Below are 22,610 nucleotides of genomic sequence, written 5' to 3' on the forward strand. Positions count from 1 at the left end.
TTAATGTGTATCGAAAAAAACGAATCTGAAACCCAATTCGACTTAATTTGATAGCTAGGCTGAAAATTGGGTGGAAAGAAGGAAGACTATAAAATAGTGTTTTTTTAACTTGAATTTTTCGGGTCACGGTTCTTCATCATTGTTCTTTTATTATAATCAGCACGTTTTTAATCTTTACGATTTTTATCTCGAACAGGAACAACTTGATGAAAAAATGCAAAGAATAAAAACGCCTTTGAATTAGTTAATGAATACGTGTGAATTTTTTGAAAAATTGTCGAGGAAATTTTTGGATTTTTCAAAAATGACGTTCTCGGCTATACAGGATTTTTCATTTATAGTTTCAAGCAAAGTAAATGATGGTCCATGCAACTAAAAAATGTTCGTGCTGTGATTTACGAGCACGATTACTCGGACGTTATGCGACGGTCAAACGAGCAGCGAACTTGCTGAAATTGTAGAAGATTCACAAAAGTACTGCTGCTACTGAAAGTACTGTTGCTGGTGAGCGAATGAAGCACGCCAAGTAGTGCATTTTTGATGGACAAGTAACGTGAGTGATAAAGCATCAACGAGCATCGAGCAGGCGTTGATCTGAGCAAGTTGTAGAGACGCTAAGGAAATTGCGAGAGGCGATTCGCAGCGGTCTACTCGCGATTTCGCGGCCCGCAGCAGCTTCGTCCAGCTGCAGTAGTGCATGCTGCAATTAGCATCGAGTATCCCGCGGGCGTATCCCGACCGTTGAGTGCATAATAAATTCCATCAGTCGATGGTTCAGTTTTATTAGTGAATGTGTGCCTCGAAGGAGCGCTTCGTGCGTGCGCTGAGATCAAAAGAAGCAGCAGCATCAACGCGTTAAACGTGTTTGATGAGTGCCAACTTGTCGTGAAAACATCGAACATCGCGAATCGGCTGTCTCGAGTTGCGCCAGTGCGCGGCGCGCTCGTCTGTACATTGTGTACAAACTCGTCCTCGAGCATCGTTTCAGCTGCAGCGTACCAACTATAGTTCATTTGTCCTCGTCATAACTGCCTAGTGCCTATAGCCAGGTAAACATATAATCTTCTTGCTTTGGACTGCCAATTAGGACGCTTTGGCCAATCGAAAGAGATTTTATTCAATACCAATGCATCGTTACAACTCTCTCTCTCTCTCTCTCTCTCTTTCTTTCGCTTTGAGCGACTATGTAAAGCGGGCTCACATAATCTCGTCCGCTGCTGTGTCGACTGATGACTCTCACAACTGCGTAAGACCTATGCATCGTACAACGTGCATGTCGTCGCTCGATGCATTCGATAACAGGTCTTTGCTGTCCAAATCTAGGGCTCCATGCTTCTCTGTCGCGTCGCCCGACAGCAGTCTTGTATGCGTATATTAAATCACACGGTTGGCGCTTGGCGTGCATAATCCATCCACGACGCGAATCTGGGCTCGGGAGGCGGTCGCAGCCAGCGAACGAGAAAAAATACCATAGAGAAGAACCTGCGTGTTGTATGTGCGAAAGCGGACGGAGACAAGGAATAAATTCCCATCGCCCGCTCGACTATACCATACACCCATTCATGTGTATGCGTGTGCGTATGCGTATCTACGTATATGATACATTTGCGATGTACACACTGTGCAGAATGCAGCCTGTAGGTACATAACGAAAACTGCCAATGTTCTCTTATACGCGTATATTACGACGAGGAGGATCAGCAACTATAACGTGTAATGATAGACCTCGTATACATACTTATAATACGCAAGATAATGCAGCCGCAGTGCAGCAGTGCGGCCGCCGCCACCACCGCCTCAGCTGCTCCCGAGATTGTGCAGCTCTTTTCGCATTTTTCTCGCTCGCGTTTCCTGGATCGAGTTCGCACTTCGCACGTATTGCCGTACTTGCTCTTATACTTCGGCTCGGCATGCCAGCAGACTCTTCTTGCTCTACTCCTCTATTATGCCCCGTATGCGTGTGTGTCATACATACCTATGTGTGTGAATACATATTGTACATTTAGCTGTCACACTCCAGCTAGTCCGTGCCTTTTGTAAGACGAGAGTGCGAGAGACCAGTTTTCACTGACGCATTATTATTATATTTATGTCGCTGCACGGTGACTACACGGTATACATCAGTCTTGCGATTCATCCGCGACTTTTCAGCTGTATACGTGCGACATCGTCTGGACGAGACCAGTTACTACATATTTACCTACATAGTGCATATAGTTATATACATATATATATACATATCTACACGCGCGCGCGCACACACATCCATGCATATGTCTCTAATAAAAGGAAGCTGCGATATATAAGCTAAATTTTACTCTGCTCTGCTGTGGTCATTCGTCATCTGTTCATAATTATCATTTTTAAGATTGTATTGTCATCTTTTTCTTTCTCGTGTTGCTATATCGTGTCTTATAATAAAAAAAATCAATGTGATCAATCTGTGATTTCTCGTGTGGACGTGCGTATGATGTTTGTGTATATTTAAAGGTGTGGACGTGTTTATATGATGGCTGCACAAATTTGTGGTCAGATGTTTTATTTTTGATTTTCAAAAGTGTAAGTGTGTACTTACAGACGGGCCGTTTGCTTTAGTTTTTGCCCTTTTTGTCCTGCCTAAAAATAGCCCCTCGACGCTGGTTAGGTCGTTGAGCCTCTTTCCGTAAAGATTTTCCGTTTTCCAGTGCAACTTAGCAACATATAAGAGATACAATGAGAGTTTGTTCATTTAATCTTTTCAGATGTTGAGTGAAATTGAAAACTAATTTTTATGATGCATTTGGGTAAAAAAAACATTTAATATTGCTTGATAAAGGTTTCAATATTATTTGATAGATCACCTCTTTGATATTTTGGTTGATGTTTAAAATTAAAAGTAAAATATTTGAAGTTGAAAAAATGTTTAATTAAAATTATGCTTAGGATCTATGAATAATACATTTTTAACGTACTTTTATATTTATTGCAGGTTGTGTCCTGTTTGCTGAATTCAAAAAATGAATAAAGCCAGTTGTATAATTAATTGGTTTTATTTCTTTTGGTGGAAATCATGATCAATGAATGTGGTCCACAATAACACGCTTGTTCTCAAATCAGCTGCAAGAAGCACGTCCAAGTACTGAACATCAATTCAATAACCTAAACAACGGCGTGCCAGTGGCAGATATAGCTGTCGATGTATCTGTTGCAATGGAACATTATACAATAGATGAAAAACATAGAGGATATGGAGGATCAAGTGATCAACATTCGACTAGTGGAGATTCTTCAGAACATTCATCTGATTCTTATGATGCTCGCCAGGTCAGATTTCATATCTATGTCATATCAATTTGATTCTAAGTTATATTATATTGTTCTGATCTAATGATTGTTCAGTTTAAACAAAAATTGTTGATTTACTATGAATCAACTTAAAATTAGATATTGCAATATGAATAAAATTATTGCTTTTTCATTAGATCAAAGCATTTTTCAGACTAAAATAAAATTGTGATATGTTTCAATTTGACAAACTAAAACTTTAAACGCATATTCTGGATCATCTCATTTAAATTAGTTGTAAAAATGTTTAATTTAAAGGTAAGAAAAAATAGAATTTAGGAGAATGTAGGAGAAAATAAGACAAATAGGAAAAATAGGAAAAATTAAAACGGATAATACAGCTATGTAATAACAAAGATACATTTTATTGGTCGTATATACTAATTTTTCGATTGGGTAATAATTGTAACATCATGATCCAGTCCTACATTTAACCAATTGTTTACATTGAAAATGGAGCAAGTCACTCATCGTCCCAACTTTTTTCGTTTTTTTTCTCATAATTTCGCATTATTTTCTGTATCTATATACAATAACTCATTGTTATTATATTAAAATCTCGCGTTACAGGGATGAGTATGAAGTACTGAAAAATAAATGAGTATATATAATAATGTAATCCATAATACTATATGTCTTGAAAAATTGTCTGTGCTTAGTGGGTGAAATTAGTAGAGCTACTATAGCGTCTCAGAAGTAGATTTATCATCTTTGATCTCGCCGATTGTATATGGGATTCGATTTGACCCTGATCGAGTCAGTTGCATCAGAAAATCATGTTTATATGCGCAGTGTGCACGTGCCTGTGTGCGTGCAATTATATACAAGATCGGTACGCATCACGCCGCAAAGGTTCACGCCTTACAATTTGCCTCGCCTAATAAGGCTAAGTTAATTTTTTTCGTGACTCGCTGAAACATGAGCAATTATTACTAAATCCATCTTCTTACCAACTGAAAATTGCTTTTGCTGGGTTACCCAAGTGCTGTAAAGCCAAGAAATATCATACTTTACAATGATCTTAGAAGCAAATGGCGCATTCTCAAATATCGCCTCGATAACGATATCCACGCATTATGCGTGTAGAAAGCACTACTATAGAGCAAATCTATATGTTTGCTACTCATTGGACCGAAATCAAAGTTAGATTGAAATTGAGCGGTAAGTGCACCGAGCCTTTTGTGGCATGACGACGCATTTTCATCATACACCCGCTTTCTCTGCTTAACCGATGCATTGGTTGCTTAATGCCTAAAATAATTTACCAGCTATTTTCGCACAACGATTTTCACATAAACTGCAATCATATTTTTGTGTTGGTTCAGGAAAAAAATTGGGATTTTATAGGATAAAGTTTTAAAATTTAACATTTAAAATCAAATTACTGATAGAAAACAATCGAGTTTTGGTAAAAAAATTATTATGTCAATGTTATTATATTCACGAATTGGTAATTGTGTGAAATCATTGTACAAGTGCAAGTAAAATATTGGACTTTTAGCGATGAAAGAACTTGCTATCTGAGCGATAATATTGACTGAATTATAAATGGTTCACATGCATGAGAAACTTTTTGAAGAAAGTGAAAACTAATTTATCTTTCATTTCGGCCAATGGCTTTTGACATTTCAATTTAATAGTAATAGATTAATGTTTCATTCACGTTTATGTTCGGGTTCTATATTGAATAAAAATTCTTTTGTGTTACTGAGGAAAATACTACACAAAATTTATAGGAAATGGCCTGAAACTATCACAAGAATTGAAATAATACGCGTATTTAGAACTTCTGTATATTGTAAACATGATTCCTCGATATAAGTGTCGGCACGCTAACTTTAACCTTAGCCTAAAAAATTTGTTTACTTCTCAGGCATAACTTATTACGTAGTTGCGTCATTTTCACAATAATAATGTGTCAGACACCCGCACCTTCCGACTCGATGCATAACTCGACGCCTCTCAATAAATCAACGACTTTTTAATTAGCATAATACACAACTTCCGAATGAAATAATACATTCGAATGCTGTCCCAATTTCCTTCTTCCTTATATAAAACGTTTGGTCCCCGGTGACGAAAACGCTTCGGTCGACCCAAGGTCTCTTACGTTTCTCTTTCTCTCTCTCTATTTATCTGTCTATCCTTTATATCTACGTTCCATTGGAATTAAAAAACATTTTGTTCATTCTTGATATTATATATTACTAATGAATCATTTTTTTACTGAACAATTAAATTCTTCGCGAAAAATGAAAGTCGTAATATCCTTATGTAAGATAGATTAATCGTCGTGTTGGATGCTGCAATATTAGTAAGCGAGAGAGAGAGAGAGAGAGAGAGAGAGAGAGAGAGAGAGAGAGAGAGAGAGAGAGAGAGAGAGAGAGAGAGAGAGAGAGAGAGAGAGAGAGAGAGAGAGAGAGAGAGAGAGAGAGAGAGAGAGAGAGAGAGAGAGAGAGAGAGAGAGAGAGAGAGAGAGAGAGAGAGAGAGAGAGAGAGAGAGAGAGAGAGAGAGAGAGAGAGAGAGAGAGAGAGAGAGAGAGAGAGAGAGAGAGAGAGAGAGAGAGAGAGAGAGAGAGAGAGAGAGAGAGAGAGAGAGAGAGAGAGAGAGAGAGAGAGAGAGAGAGAGAGAGAGAGAGAGAGAGAGAGAGAGAGAGAGAGAGAGAGAGAGAGAGAGAGAGAGAGAGAGAGAGAGAGAGAGAGAGAGAGAGAGAGAGAGAGAGAGAGAGAGAGAGAGAGAGAGAGAGAGAGAGAGAGAGAGAGAGAGAGAGAGAGAGAGAGAGAGAGAGAGAGAGAGAGAGAGAGAGAGAGAGAGAGAGAGAGAGAGAGAGAGAGAGAGAGAGAGAGAGAGAGAGAGAGAGAGAGAGAGAGAGAGAGAGAGAGAGAGAGAGAGAGAGAGAGAGAGAGAGAGAGAGAGAGAGAGAGAGAGAGAGAGAGAGAGAGAGAGAGAGAGAGAGAGAGAGAGAGAGAGAGAGAGAGAGAGAGAGAGAGAGAGAGAGAGAGAGAGAGAGAGAGAGAGAGAGAGAGAGAGAGAGAGAGAGAGAGAGAGAGAGAGAGAGAGAGAGAGAGAGAGAGAGAGAGAGAGAGAGAGAGAGAGAGAGAGAGAGAGAGAGAGAGAGAGAGAGAGAGAGAGAGAGAGAGAGAGAGAGAGAGAGAGAGAGAGAGAGAGAGAGAGAGAGAGAGAGAGAGAGAGAGAGAGAGAGAGAGAGAGAGAGAGAGAGAGAGAGAGAGAGAGAGAGAGAGAGAGAGAGAGAGAGAGAGAGAGATGTATCACTATATTTTATTTATATTATATACTTCCACAAATTGGTACGAGGACGCTATTATTACTTCTCGATTTGGATGCACTTGCAAGTGAAAAACAGACTTGAAATATACTGAGAAAAATCATCCCTTCGCGATCTCTTTGTATGATAGTCAACGTACAATTTCTGCAAAATATGTTTAATATATGATACTCGAAATCAGTTAATCGTTCGCTTATCTCATAATGTATCATGCATGTAACACTACACCACTGTGCTGCAATAATATTCCTTAGATTTTCTGCATTGATTTTACTTATGCATATCAGTCCCACAAAAATGTAATGTAAGGTCCTTGATAATCGATTATGTTCAGTGGATAACAAATTAATAATTAGAAATAAGTAAATCAATGATATATTAAAAGCAGATAATGTTAGATAAGAAACAATTTCTTCCTTAAAGTTTCACAACAGAAATGTTAATAATCATTTTATTGGGCATGTGAAAGATGTAAAAAAAAATTAAAAAAATGAATCTAGTAAATCAGCTAAATCTAGCATGTGACTGAAAATGTATGCGAGTTTAGACAATTATTTGGATTGTAGCGACGAATAGTCCCATTTCATAATGGGTATTATAATATACAGATTTTGTCGATTGTTACTCAATAGTCAAGAGCTCACACCCAAGTCCATTGTTCATTTTCAAATTAAAAAAAGTTCCGTTTACACTTAGACTTGGATAAGTATAAAAATATTTTACTGCATATTACGCGTATGACTATAATTCCAATGAGCTACAGTCACTTCATTTAAAACATCTCGCCTAAAGTAACTTATTTCAATGCAATTTTGAAAAACAAATTTAATTTCTCGTCATCAACATCATATATGCTCTGCATGAATGTGAAGAACCTCTTGGATAAATATGAATCATTATGATTTTTATATAATATTGGATGCAGAGATATATTACTTAGAGGTAGGGTAGTCAGACCAATCAATGACCGGGTACCAGTGAATGACTATTTTGGAAAATATCGTAGGAAAAACAATTAAAAATATATTTGTATGGTTGTAATTCAATTCTTTAGTGAACGATGCATCTTGTTTTCTATGTTTGATCTTAATTTAATTAATAAGGAAAAACGATAGTTATTGCACATCCAAAAGTGGTCATTTACTGGTCGAAAGCGGTCAATCACTGGTATAAGTACCCTATATACATCTATGCAAGGAGCAGAGATTTCACTCCTAGCTGATTTTCTAATGTCATCTTCGAAATAATAGAAAGATAATGTCGACGGCGATGTAAGCAGTGCTGCAGGTGTGCCTTTCGACTAACGGCATTTTGTTCTGTGCTGTAAAAGTTATTGTATATTAATCGTTATATTAATCAAAACAAAGCAACCCACCGTTTTATGGATTTTTTACGAATAGATCGTGTTACCGAGCTAAATTTTGTTCGCACTCGAGATGTTTGACCCTTATATAAGTATATAAGTATGCAGTACTTACGAATATACATATATAATACAAATATAAACGTACAAACGTACGGCGCATATACGACGAGAAACGATTGAAAGTGTTGCGTTGTTCCGCTGGCGCTCAGACATTGAGTCGACTGCGCGGGGTCAACGGACACGACCTCTTGCATCGGTTCGTTCGTTTAGGTCTACTTGAAACTCAGTGTTGCATCGAGAAACTTAGCCGTTCATGCCTACGTTTTCAATGGTCATCCTGAGAAGTAATGTTTCTTGACGTTGAGTTACGTTATTCAAGGTGGCTCCAAGTGGAGCCAATTTTTACTCGTTTCTTTAATTTTGAACTTGTCAAAACAATCCATTTTAATTTCGAATTTTTATTCAATGTATTGCATATATTTTTTCATTTGTTGTATTTATGATACTATCTATATATGTATGATATTGTATATATGATAGTGATGGATTTATGGTATTATCTTTGCTTTTTTTTTCTTAACCTGAAGGGAACCTTACACCACTGAACTAAAAAAATTTATATTTTTTTCAAAGGTTTATTTTCAATGAAAGAAAAAGTCATATCTGAATGAAATTTCTTACACATGCTTTAACAGCCTTTAATTGTATAAAAATTTTATTTTTAGTTTTTTCCCGGTTTCTTGTCGCCTGCTACAACTGTTTTCTCGAAACAACGTTTTTCAAGTTGGCTTACATAATTAAAGAAAAACCATTAATTTCATCGTTCTAAAACTTTAACACAATACTCTGCGCATATTTCTACTCGGTATGAGGTAGAACGGTAAAAATCGACTCAATTGGATCCGATGAAAACCAATGTTTTTCATTCTAGTTCATTCTGAGCAGTAAAATGAGCAGATTGTTGTCTTAAAGTTTTAGGACGATACAATTAATAGTATTTTGTTATCGTGTCTAGGTGATAAAAGTACAACTTTTCTTATGTATATTGTAAGATCAATGAATTCTGTACAATAAGTTTTATTAATCTATGTCGTTTTATTCTATTAAAAAAACCTCTTTAAAAAAAGTTTTTTCCCTAATTTGGAGGTATAAGGTCAAATATTCAGGATATTTTTACTGTTCAGGTATTGGATCATCAAAGTAATTAGTATTCGCATATAGTTATTAAGGCGCTCGAATTAAAATAATTGTCTTGTGATACAAGCATTGAGACTTCCAATTAGCAATCTGATATGAGCAAAAAAATAGTAAAAACTAACAAGTCATCATGTCGTTTCATATGATCTACCAAACGAAATGATGACGTTTTTTTTTTCATTACTCCTTCTACTTTAGAAAGACCTGCAGGAGGCTAGAGCCCGTCCGCAGGAAGAGATTACTACTATACTCCACCCCACTGTCTCGCATTTGCCCAGACCCGAGGACCTGTGGGGCAAGGAAAACCTGGGGGTATACGTAGTGCGTATGCACTACACCCTTCATACCCATAAGTGTGTTACTGTGTGTGTGTGTGTTACTCGCCTCTTTGCTGAAAAAAGTCGAACTTAAGCTGCTTCTGGATGACTTGATTTCGTTGTTTAAAATGTTGCCAATGGGATAAATGATTACTTTAGCGGCGAGAGGTATTGAAGCGTAGGAAAAGCTCGTCCTGGAATTAGCGGAATGTCGAGCGAGTGTTCTCTTTGTCGTGCCGCGTGCGCGGCAGGTATGCTTGAGTATCAATAGAGCTCGACGGCTGCGCCGCGGCTGCAGCAGTGAAAGTTTTTTTTACAATTCCTTTAACTCGAGCTACTGCTCTCATACTGGGATACATGCTCGCGCCTTTTTAAGAAGCTCGCGAATTCCTCTCACGAGCGTGGGAGGTTACTGCCAATTCGATCGTCCGTACGTGTATTTTTCTCTTTCTCTATCTTACTAAATCGTATTTTGAAATACAGTCGATCAGATCTACCCGAAGAAATCCATTCCCTTCATTGTGTAATTTCATAATCAATAACAGAGTTTAATCAGCGATTATTGCACGCAAGTCGCTATTTTTAGTCAAATCAAGCAGCTGTTAAGGTCCTAACATGCAGGTATAAAGGTATAGCTCCTAGTGCAGCTGGTAAATCGGGTTCGTATTATTGATAGACGCGATTCGACCTTGCTACTGGAAAAATGAAAAGAAGATTTATTGGCACGCTAGAGCGCATCAATGCGAAAACGGAGACTCGCTGTGGAGTGCATAGCATTCGCGACTCACTATCACCTCTCAACTCGCAGCACGATCACGCTAGAGAATATTACACACACAGAAATACACTTGTATTTGAGTATATATGCGCATCATACATTCAAGCGTAGAATCAAAATTATTCGGTCTATATGGTGCTCTGCTCACGCTATTAACCTATTAAATTGCAGGGAGGTCTCTCGTACATCTATACAGATCATAGTCATATATAGTTGCGTGATCTATGCATTCGTGTGCTGTATGAGTTATATATTAATGTATATCGCTTAAAGCATATAGACGGAATATACGTAATAATTTTGCCCAGCCCAGCCTTTGTTTTATAGATACGAATTTTAGGTAAATCCATGTATTTAGATACTCGGACTGAATGCTCAATCGATCAGCTGTTCATTAGTCTTTTGATCGAGAACTTCGATTTATGGCCTTAGGTACTTTTTGTAGAACGCGAAAAGTCTCTTATCTCATACTTTTTAGTGCGCAAAGTAGTTAATTTCGCTTCCAGGGAATGAAAAACTGGAAAGCCTATGAGAAAAGAATATGCAATAATGCAGTTGGCATGTATGAACTCGGCTTCGCATTGGTTGATAAATTACACGTGCTCTGAGACTTTTTTCCGCTACATTGGGGCTAATAATGTTTTTTGTGAATCCTCCAGCCCAAAATAATATTTGTAATTTCGCCTGATGGGGGTAAATGTTACTTTATGTTAAAGTAAACGCCTTTTAGGCTCTTTTTTCATTAATAACTATTACTTAATAATTCTATGAATAATATTTTAATTATGAATAGCTTTTACTGCACAGCAAATTATAATATTGTAAATGTGCAGCTATAAACAATCTTAGATGTATATTATTAGAAGTATTCACTAAAAGCTGATTAACAATTAACTTAACACTAATTTATGAATACATGATTCGAACGATAATTAACTCGGATAAAGCATTTATTTTGGGACTTAATGAATCAATTAATTTTCAATTATATTAACACCGTTTAACTTTAAAAGATAAGATTAGAAAAATATATCACGTTTGTTTCCACAATTTTTGGAGAAAATAATGTATGAAAAATTAGAAATATTACCTATTAAAACTTCTATTTTGTCATGATGGAAATGTCGGAGGCTAGTTGAAAAATTGAATTAAACGATAAAAGAGCAAAAGCATTATTCAAATTACTTCGAAGGCCATTAAAGTTCTTCGAGACCGCTAACGCGTGGAAGGTGAACTATACTAGAGAAAAACAGGCCGGCTCTCACCTTGGTAGCACATCTCAACGCAGTATGCAAGTTGCTCACCGTTCGACAGTGGCTTGATTATAATAATGACCAGAGTGCAGTCGGCGTCTTTTTCTGGTGTGCCGCCGTAGTCGTTGCCACCACCGCGACTGCTGCTGCTGCTGCTGCTGCTGCTTCATCATCCATACGCTTTTCCCCTCTCGTTTTGTTTTCAGTCCGTATATACTGTGTATACGTACATACGTGCAACTATATATAGATATATGCTTACAGCAGATACCACCACCCAATGAAACGCAAACGAACGAGACGAGAGATACGCACGCTGTGTCTTAACAGCGAGCAGTCTGTTACGCTCGTCCGTAAGATCTACGTCGTATCCAATCCATTGTAAACATACATGTTTGTATGCCATGTACGTTTGCTGTGTCAAATTTATCTCAAGTATCAGTGCAATTTTTGTTCCAATTACCTTTTTTCGGTATGTTCATCGAATAGTTTTGTTCAACTTAATAATTACTGATAAATCATTGTTGTATGGTTTGACCCGAAGCGCCACTGAAAGTTGTATTCTCACGTTATCGAGTATAGTGTTTGTTTCACAAATAATTTCCTCTTTGTGCTTGGCAACGAGGAAAAATGAAATACCATTATTCGTTTTATCAAAGTGAAAATGTATAGTTGCAAAATATCGAAGTGAATTTGTGTGAACTTGTGTGAACTTGTGTGAATTTGTTCCTAATCAGTTAACTGATGAGCCACTCAAGCAATAATTTTTATTATTTTGTTTTCTTTAACCAGAAAGCTATTCTGGCAGTTTCTCGTGAAGTAAATTTGGATAAGGAGTCGCTGTTTCAGAGATAATACATATAAATTAAGTACAATTTTAAGCTTTATAAATTCAGTGAGTTTGCAGTATATCTCGTGAAAAATCAATCAGTCTTCGATAAAAAAGTATACTTATAGCAGAATAAAAAATTGCTCTGGTGTGCGCATGCCAAAAGATAGCACGTACTGAAAGCGAATAAGATCTCCGTTTTGGCAAATCGAAAGACGCGTCAGCTTTGTGTCATTAAACGTAAATCATGTAAGAAAGTATATCTATATGAAAAATGAAATCGGAAAACATCGATAAAACATAGAAATCTCTCTAAGAAATTCAACGGATGAAAAAGAGAGAAAGAAGACCTAGATCATGCAGTTACTATCCAGCAGTACTCGATATACAAACACATACGTTCACACACATTCGCACGCGCGGATATTTTGTAGGCTCTTATAAGGCAGTAGCACACACAGTCTCTTTGGCGAGTCTCGGCAGTTCGTAGTATCGACTTTCTCGTGAATAATATCCTGTATAACTTTTGCAACTTTGAGTCGTGCGCTCGCCCGCGAATTAAACCGATTCTCCACGATCGGCGCTATTAATCCGTTAGATTCTTCGGGAGGTCACGCAGATCCGCTGCACCCATGAGTGATATTGGTTAAGTAGCATTATTCTGGGTCAACTCGCCTCTATCGATAACGTAATGCACTTTTTCGCTTCTGCAAAATAAAAGTTTTCATTTTTAAATTCTTTTCTCTTCGCAAGTGTGCTGTTCGAGAATCAAAACTTGTACTGCGCTTGAGTTACGGTTCAAACCATACAACTCTGATAAATATCATTCCAATTTATATATATCGTGCATCCTGCTCCGAAATATATAAATTGTTCCGCTCATTGTATCGGTGATGTATATAGAAAGTGCCTTTTGACAAGAACGTCAACTGCGAGTCAATATTAATTCTTCAAGCAAGTGGTAATTTTTCTATGCTTGTACTTGCGGATCTAGTTGAAAGAAGAAAGCTCGATCGCAGAACGACCGATGAAAGTTGAGCTATCGAAGAGTGAACACCTAGCAGAAGAGGATACATTTATCAGAAGCCAAAGTTTTTTTATAACTGAGTAATGGCTCTGTGAAATTAAGTGTCCCAGTGAAAAGTTAAAAATTATCTGTTTAGTTTTTGCTGAAAAAGTCAGATGAGAAATTGGTGTTGCAATGCTTGCTCTCACGGCGACTCATCAGCCGATTAGGCTCGAAACCGAGGATGTCAGGGACATGAATAGAAGTTCCAAAGTTGCCACTATCTACGTGAGTTGCTTTCTGCTTTTACGTATTTGTTAAATTCAGCCTTTTACTCAAACTAGTAAATAAAGTAATTATTTCTGACCATCTATGCCTCTACAGTTAATTCGTAACAATTTCTATGATTTATCACTTTTGTTAAAACTGATGAATAAGTTCTTGTCTCGGTATTGATCACATATTATGGACATCGTCCATAGCTGAGTTCATATTGAATTTCAATTCTAGTCATCATTAAAAAAAGATTATCTGTGATTATGCTAAATAAAGTTTACTCGTGCAACCTTGTAAAAGCTCTTTAATTAAAGGATTAATCAACCTATAATTTCAACCATTAAATTGAAAGCTAATCATAAACATATTCTCGAATTAACTCTCACAAATCAAATTATATTATGACGATATCTTGTATTTAATAAATAACGAAGTGTCTATTCAGGAGAAACTTTGGATACAAATTTCTTGAGATTTTGAAATTTCGTGTAGGAAAATAATAATTTTCCAAAGGGTTCTAGGGTTATTTGGAGAGTTTTGTATAAAGCCATTTAATAAATATAATCAGATCAGCAATATAAGCAGATCGTCACAGCTCAAATGCCACGATGTGTTATTTGAATAATTTACGAGAAAAAATAGGCGTGGTGTTATTATGTTGCACGTACTTAAGTTTATACCGTTAAAGGAACAAGTATTAAATTTTATTTATATTCGATGCGGCATTAATTTTGCGACGAATGCCGATTTAAGTCTTAAATTTTTCTCATGTTAAAAGCTTAAATTTTCCACAGAAATACATTTCGCTAGTTGCTCGATTTTTATGGTATTAACACCAGTTTCTCTGCATTCTGCGTAGAAATTATAAGAATATAGTAAATGTGTTACATACTTTTATAACACCAGCACACATTATGCTCATACACTTTACGTTTAACGAAACGAGGCATGAATCGTTATTTCCGATTGCGCAAAAATAATGTCGTCGCGCGCGCATTAAATATCCGTTTTACAAAGCTCAAGTTCCTTTGCAAAGTGAAAGAAAAAGTGGACTTGCTTTAGCAGTAGCAACAGTGTCGAGTATAATATAATCCATATAATATCGAAAGGCGCAATGTGTGTGTGTGTGTGTGTGTGTGTGCGTGTGCGTGTGTGCGCGCGTGCTCGTGCTGCCTGCTAGATCTGTAGGTGGTTCGCCAAGTTGCGGCTACGAGCGTCATTCCAATCCTACGCAATTTCGGCAATACTTGAAGAATACGTTAGCTCATTATCTTGACCTCACTTCAGGAGCTGCTTAAATGCATTGTTGAAAATATGCAGTCATTTTTGTGGTGAATTCGATTTTTTGCAAAGAAGGTCTTTATACGTAAAAAAACTTTCAAAACATACAAACGAGCTTGTATAATTGTGTCAATTCATTCAGTTCATTACGTACAGCTTCCTTTTTCGATCACTTTCATCCGTCTCTTAAAATAAATGTCGTGCAAGCCAATTTACTCTGGATTTTAATATTCATCTGAAACTATTTTCTTTTTTTATCTGGGTTTACTTTTTTGTTATTCTTACATAAAACAAAGCTTTAATAAGTTGTAAAAGGTGCGCTCATAGATCGCGAATAAAAAAGAGAAAGGGAAGGAGGGGCACCAAAGAGCAATCTTCTGGGAGCTGAATAACGTAGGTGTGAATATTAGCATAATTTATTTACTTTTTTGCGTCCGGCTGCCTCGTACGTATTACGTCTTAAGTCTGCACTCAGCTTTTTTCGATGATGTTGTGTCGCTGCCTATTGCACGAATATTTTTAAAGTGGCGGATGTTTTTCATCTTCAAACGCGTATGCGTGATGAACCTAGATAATTAATTAAGACACTCAGTTTATTAGTGGGAAAACCAAAAAACTCTTTTGATTAGCTGATTCTTAAGGATCTAATGATAAAGTATAGATGTATACACACAGAGTTTAAAGAAAATTCAATTAAAGCGACTTCTCAAGAGTCTCGAAAAATGACACCAAGCCAATCAAATTTTTCTAAAAAAATTTTTATTTGCATGCCATGTTACTGCTCAATTTACTGTTTGCTAATATGAAACTTTTGGTATTTACAAATGTCTTCAGAGGCAGTGTAAAATCACAATATTTTTTTTTTTCATTTTTCTCCTTAAAATACACCTAGATGATGTCAGGAAGATCCACATCGACGTAACAAATTTTGACAAATAGAATATTTTTTGCAATCCTCATTACCAGAATTTGTAAAAATTTAAAATTCATTTCTAACAGGTGATGTAAGTTTTTAACATTTAAAATTCTTCATTTTAGTAAAGAATTTCAATTGTAATTGATTCAATTTTTCAGGACATAAGTTCGATCTTTATACTTTAAATTGCACTCCACAATAAAATTATCGTAAAAAAAAAATGACATCACTAACCGTTATAAATGTATTTTAATTTTATAAAAATATTGGTAAAGAGGATTGCAAAAATTGCTACAATGTTCGTCAAATTTTGTTACGTCGACGTATATCTTCGTGACATCATCTGGATGTCAAAGAATTTAAGAGGAAAAATGAAAAAAAAAATTATTGTGGCTTTATACTGCCTCTGAAGACGTGTAAACACTAACCGTTTCATAATTATTTCATTTCATATCGAAAATTTACTAACTATCGATGAACATTTTTTTTGCGATAATTTTGTTGCGGAGTGTAGAACTATACATAAAAGAAAGTTTATCTTGTGATCATAAAAATTCGATTTTAACTGAAAAATCATTAAAAATATTGGCTAAAATATGTACAAAAAGTTTTAATCTAATGATATGAAAAGTTTAAATAATTAACGAAGTTTAAAATAAAATCTTTATATTATTAATAACTTTAGAAATGATATTAATAAGTTGAATTTGAAATCTATTTCAATGTATAAATGTCATTTAGTTGTTAATCGAGCCTTGGCATAATTTGCATTGACATGAAAATTGCCTGATCTAGTCGAATCTCTGTTGTATCATGTGTAAACACAGCGTGTCGAATTCTTTTATAAACATAGACGAGAGAGCTTAGTAAGAAAAAAAGCATTTGGCAGTTGAGGCTAAGCTGGCACGTGTATTCAAAAAGTAAATAAATATACATTGAGTATAATATGCCAAACACGTGTGCAATACGCAGCACTGATAAGTCAGCAAAAACCCGAATGAAGTGCCGAGTGAGCGTGTATACGTTTTCTTGGCGGTGAGACTGCATCACCTAGAATACAGCCCACTATATGAGTAGAACCAGAAAAAAATATATTAAGCTTTCTCCGTGCGATTGAACGAGTTTTTGATATTCAAACGAGGTTGTTATACACTACTGCAGCAATGTAGAGTAAAAAATGGACGAATAAAATACGTAAAGGGTTGGAGATTAGTTATTCATATGATCCTGCGAAACAATAGGTAATTCACATATTGTCAAAACTCAAGTAACTGCATAATATGATAAGAGTTTACGGCGAGTATGTTAACAGATAATAAGTGACTAAGGTATACGCCCCTATTTTCGATCAGTTAGGTTCTAATTTCGATCAAATTTTAATCAATTTTTTATATAGGATTGAAACTTGATATCTGACTTTGAATAATGTATTTCTGTTGAAGATGTTCGATTCATTCAGCCAATTATTAAAAAAAATTTTCTTACGTACTATTAAGTTGTTAATATTAATTATTGATCGAATATAGGGACATGATCGAAAATATGGGCATATACCTTACAGGTCGTTACTCTGTAGCGTTGTTAGTTGGCTCTAAAGGAATGCAAATGCGGGGCGTACCGTGCATAGTCTAACATAAAATTTGAGGCCCTGAGCTTTAACGTAAAATTGGCAACTGCCTAGTGATTTTGTGCATCTAAAACTCGGAACCTTTTTCTATTTTTTTTTTAATACCAAAAGTACTTCTGTTAAACTTGCAATAGTTCTAATCTTATATCTCGTTTTTTTTTGTTTTGGAAATTTTATTATAATCAAATTTCAAACAGCTTATACACGACAACCTGCCGATACACCTGAATGACTTTAATTCGGTAATGACCTAATAATGTAAAGACAGCGTTGTAGGAGCTATCCATGTACCTGAGACAATTGACCTATTTGTTGTCACATCTCTCGTTTTCGTTAATTAATTTAAAAACTCAATTATGAAGGCAATATCCAGTTATTTTATTTAAAATTACGAATAATCTCTACAATTGATTAATACTCGTTAATATCTTCCTACTGGTGTGCTATTGGATATAGCACCCGGGAAAACCGTAAACATAGCCTAGTATGGTGTCTGCTTATGCTAACCCATGGATTATTGTTAATATTGAAGGAAAGGATAATAATTTTCTGACATCAGGATACCTTTGTGAGTAGAAAACTTTATTTCGCCGACACGACCGTTACCACGTCTATGTGCGTACTGATCGGTAAATCCGAGATACTTATTCGATCTCCGCTGTGCCCGCGTCGTGCTTATACATTTTGGGTAGGGCGAATCGACGTTACAATTCACAATAGTTAATATAGATGAATATTATATTACATATACGAGCGACACCTATTTTACTAGATTTACGTTTTCTGCTCATCACCGGATTAGAGCCCCTCGGGTATACTCCGATTCGATTTTAATTCTGTAATAGCAAGAAAACGTAAAAAAAGCGACGTAGAAGTTATACGATTGTTTGTTCGAGATAAGCGACAATAATAACAATCGTATAAGGCTAGTAAAGTCAGATCTTTGACCTCACTATATTTATATTTTTTTATTCAGAATGATAGTTGAACAGGTGTACATGTAAAACGTAAAAAATTGTTGACATAGACATTCAATTATTTTTCAGTTGATTTGGGATTTTTGGACTCTCTCGATTGTAACGCTTAATGTCTTATTTAATTTTTATTTATTTTTTCTGAACTTGAATGTTTCTGTATTTCAATTAATTATTACCAGCAATGATGAAGCGAAGAGTTGCTCTATTATTTAGTGAGCGTACATCGACCCACATTACAATCACTACGAGTGATCTTTCGAAAAGGTTTTCCATGACTTTCCTGGCGACTCACATTCTACCCCAGCTATATTTTATACTATAATTTTATCAAGGATTCATAAAATGCGAAAGCCTGCACTGGCAAAAAAGTCACATTTTATTCGAAGGCGATAGAAAGTTGCTTGGTAGTATGAGCAAACACACGTGTATATTGCGTTCCATCTTGCGTTTTTATAAATTAATGTATCTATTTTTTATTTCAATCGAGTTAAAAATTGGTCGACCCATATAAGAACCCATTTAAAATACTCTACTTATCAATATATTTATTTTTTTTAAATTAATAATTAAAAATTTTAATGTAATAATATAACAAATTATATTAAATACAGTTTAAATATTAATAAGAAAATGAAGAAATAGAATAGACCCTTTAGTCTGCGCGAACTTGCGCTTTTAGTGTCCTTTAATGTTTTACGAAAACTTTAATGTTTTTCTTCGCTCAATCAATGGTTGGCCCTTTTAATTTCTCGTCTCGTGGGGATCGCTCGAAAAATATATAAACGCTATGTACAAAGTAATTTTTATAATTAATAGCTCGCAGGATGATATAAAAGTGGTGGAACGTTTTTCGAATATCAGCACCGTAAGGCGAAAGAAATATCGAAATTCTTCGTGGCTTAAATAAATTGCTTATTCCAGGCAAGTTCAAACAAGTTACTATGAATGCGCGCAAATTCTCGCGGTAAGGGGGCTGTGGGCTCGGTCGATCGGAAAATAAATCAGACAACACGAAGGAGAGCCTAAGACTTGTATGCACAGTGCACTCGCTTCTGTACCTTTTCCTTCTTTAGAACTTTGCATGTATGAACGTTAATTACATTCAAGCATAACAAGGATGTATTAAAGCTCTGCGGAAATAATAACGGCAAGAAGAGAGAAGAAGGAGAGATGTGAAGGAAGAGAGAACAAAATGTACAAAAAATCGTTGGTAATGAATAGAAAGAGAGAAAGAGGAAGAAGCAGAGGATGATGTTATGTATGCATTTCACAGTTAATGCGGTGCTTGTCGGTGCGTAGCCGACGATCCACATGCGAAACAGTGCGAGCTATCTCTCTCTTTCTCTTTTTCTCACTCTTCTTCGAGGCTTTGACGTGGTGCATCTTTCTCTTACTGCCCATCATTACTTTAGTAGCTTGCTATCCTTCTTACAATTTACACTCACGTAAGCACGCACGCGTTTATTTTGACTCACAATCGAAAGCTTTTCAGTCATTTTTGGTTTCGTGCTTATTGTTTTCCCGTAATTTTAGTGAAGTTTTGTTATTTTTTGACCATGTTTCTGTTAATCTACCGAATGAAGTTGCATAAAACGTTCATGTGTATTTTTTTCGTGTAATCAATTTAAAAAAGTTAAGTTTACAGTTGATTTTTTAGATGCCGGATGATTTGGATACTTCGTTTGTATTTGGTAAGACGAACTCTTGTTACATTTTATCATTTAACCGCTCATAAAGTTGAGTCTCGAATAATTGATTGTTATAATCTATACTTTTCTTCTCAAACACATGATTGGTAAATTTCAAGTTGTTACTTTTTCTTGTCGATATGATTGGATATATTTATTGAACATCTATAAATATTTGAAAATAATTATGATTTTCTATCGGTATCAAGTGCCAATTAATAAATATTAATAATTATAACAATTTTAATAAATATTTAAAAATGTATTACACTTTGAGCTTGAGTCATTCAAAAAAACGGTGAAAACATAGTGTAATCTATTTATTTTGTTTAAACATTAATTTTCTATAATTAGTCATTTGTTCCTATAACCAATAACCAAGTGAAGATTATGTACGATAAGGTCCAAGGATGACATTAAAATTGCATTGATTGTATTAACTGCTGAATAGAAATAAAAAGTTTTTAACTGTGACCTAATTTATAAAACAAAAAAGTTATAAGCAAACATTCGTTTGTCAGTCAGTCGTGTCTGATCGTATATCCGATGGGAAGAGCGATTCTACTCGTTACTAAATATGTAAATTTTTCAAGGTCTTTCACCGTCCAGTGTATTGAGTGCACATACCTTTCTGGCTTCTTTGCCGCCTACGCAATCGTAATTTATTGCAGTGCACATGATGCTGGCGAGTGAATGAAAGACCAGAAAAAAGAACATCGACTTTAAAGGAGCGCGATATGTAAGGCGTAATTCGCATAAGACGCATTGCTATGCTGCGCTGGCGGTGACTCTGGAGATTCTGTTGTCGTTACTTGACTTCCAGCTGGTCTTGAATATGAAATATTGTTTACACTTGCTGATGCTACAATTGACTTGAAAAATCGTCAGCTTTATCCATAATAAGGGCTTTCTATTTTTTTCAATTATCATAGAGTAAGATAAGTGATTGTTTTCATGTGTGTTGTAAGCAATGTGTTGTTAGGCATGTACACTGCCAATTGAATAAAACATTTGTTCATGATTTTATCTTTCGAGGGGCTCAGGAACTTAAAAGCCAGAAATGAAAAAATTTCTAAAAATTATTGCTAATGATATAAGTAATAAAGACATATTTTCATAAATAAACACTTAAAAGAATTTTGACTTTAGTAATATGTATTGCAGTTTATTGGGTATTGAAAGTTTTGATGTTTTAAGTTATGCTAGAAATGGAACTTAGGAGGCAAGTTGCTTTTGTGTTAAAAATTGTCATTAGCTGCATCGTACATTAGACTTTTTGAAGATGATACCTCTTATAGTAAAGAAACAAATCTTTACATTATTTACTTTCTATTTTTTTAAGTTGAAAAAAATTCACTGGAGATATTAAAGAGCGGTGCTTTGTTATGGATTGCTGATATTTTATGCTATATTATATCATACAGCTTAAGTTTAACAAAATTTTTACAGTTGACCTAACTTTGTGACAAGAACTAATTGATATACATTTCTGTCTCTTACTCATTGCACAATATTTGATGAAAATTACAATCCATATATTTTGTATTTTCATTAATAGAACGCATAAAGTATGAAGCTTTTGATAATCAAAAACTTAAATCATTTGTTTAATTGTTACCGATAACTTACTTAATAAGTGCTTTTTTAATGTTTATTTTTATTAATACGCTTAACTTTTCATTAAATTTGTTTAAAAAATTTAGAAAATTTTTGCCATTAATTATAAAGAATAGCTTAAAGCTCCTGAAATCAAATATTTGAGGATAATTTAATCGACATGCATTTTTGAATGTAATTTTTTTGAGAATTGATAATCTCAATAATGGAGCTCTAAGTTTTTCTTGGTGTCGAGAGTCCTAAGCAAGTTTTTACAATGTACATACTTTTTTTGTTACAGGTGAATTTCAGAAATGTAAGTTTCTTATTTATCCTTCAATTGAAAACTTAAAACGGATACTTTTTTAATCGAACTATTTTCATTAATTTGCGTATATTCAGAATACAATATACTACAAGATAATTTTTGTATAGTGTAAGCATCGTATTTTGAATCTTAATTGTCATTACAATTGTATGTTACTACCCAGATAATAATCTGTACAAATAAACAATCCCGATAATCACTGAAAATAAAATGGCGATAAGCTGTAGTATATCTATAGCGATTATAATTATAGATTTACAAAAAGTTTAAAGCGCCATCACGTTTTCGCTGATGACTGGGACCGTTGGTACAAAGAATCTGCTGTTTTTCTGAAGTTTGTTTTACTTAAAAAAATGATATTTCTTCGTACAATGAGTACTTCTTGTCGTTCAATATTTTTCATTGTTGAAACTACTTTTTTATACAAAATAGTTTTCAAGCTATATATATTAGGTAAATTGCAAACATGAAACTAAGTACAATATTCAATTTTTAATAATCTGGGATATAACAACATCCTATTCTGTGTTAGGAAGCAGTTATTTTTGTAAATGTGATAGAACT

At 35.1% G+C, this 22,610-nt stretch overlaps 1 protein-coding gene across 15 annotated transcripts in view; it reads left to right on the forward strand.

The window, feature by feature from the left end:
• Positions 1-488: 488 nt before the first annotated feature.
• LOC106648912 (patronin) overlaps positions 489-22,610 on the forward strand; it is a 44,263-nt gene continuing 22,141 nt past the window's right edge. For 13 of the 15 annotated variants that reach the window (XM_023460597.1, XM_023460605.1, XM_023460601.1 and 10 more), the window contains exons 1-2: positions 489-1,049; positions 2,969-3,303. In XM_023460597.1, the coding sequence (XP_023316365.1) occupies positions 3,061-3,303 (243 nt within the window). In that variant the 5' untranslated portion in view covers positions 489-1,049; positions 2,969-3,060. Of the gene's footprint in view, positions 1,050-2,365; positions 2,560-2,968; positions 3,304-11,886; positions 11,995-13,254; positions 13,646-22,610 lie in introns of those variants that run through there. The other 2 variants (XM_023460598.1, XM_023460608.1) reach the window with 2 other exon arrangements.

The sequence above is a fragment of the Trichogramma pretiosum genome, unplaced genomic scaffold (assembly GCF_000599845.2).
Source record: "Trichogramma pretiosum strain Unisexual culture from Peru unplaced genomic scaffold, Tpre_2.0 scaffold62, whole genome shotgun sequence".
Taxonomy (NCBI): Eukaryota; Metazoa; Arthropoda; class Insecta; order Hymenoptera; family Trichogrammatidae; genus Trichogramma; species Trichogramma pretiosum.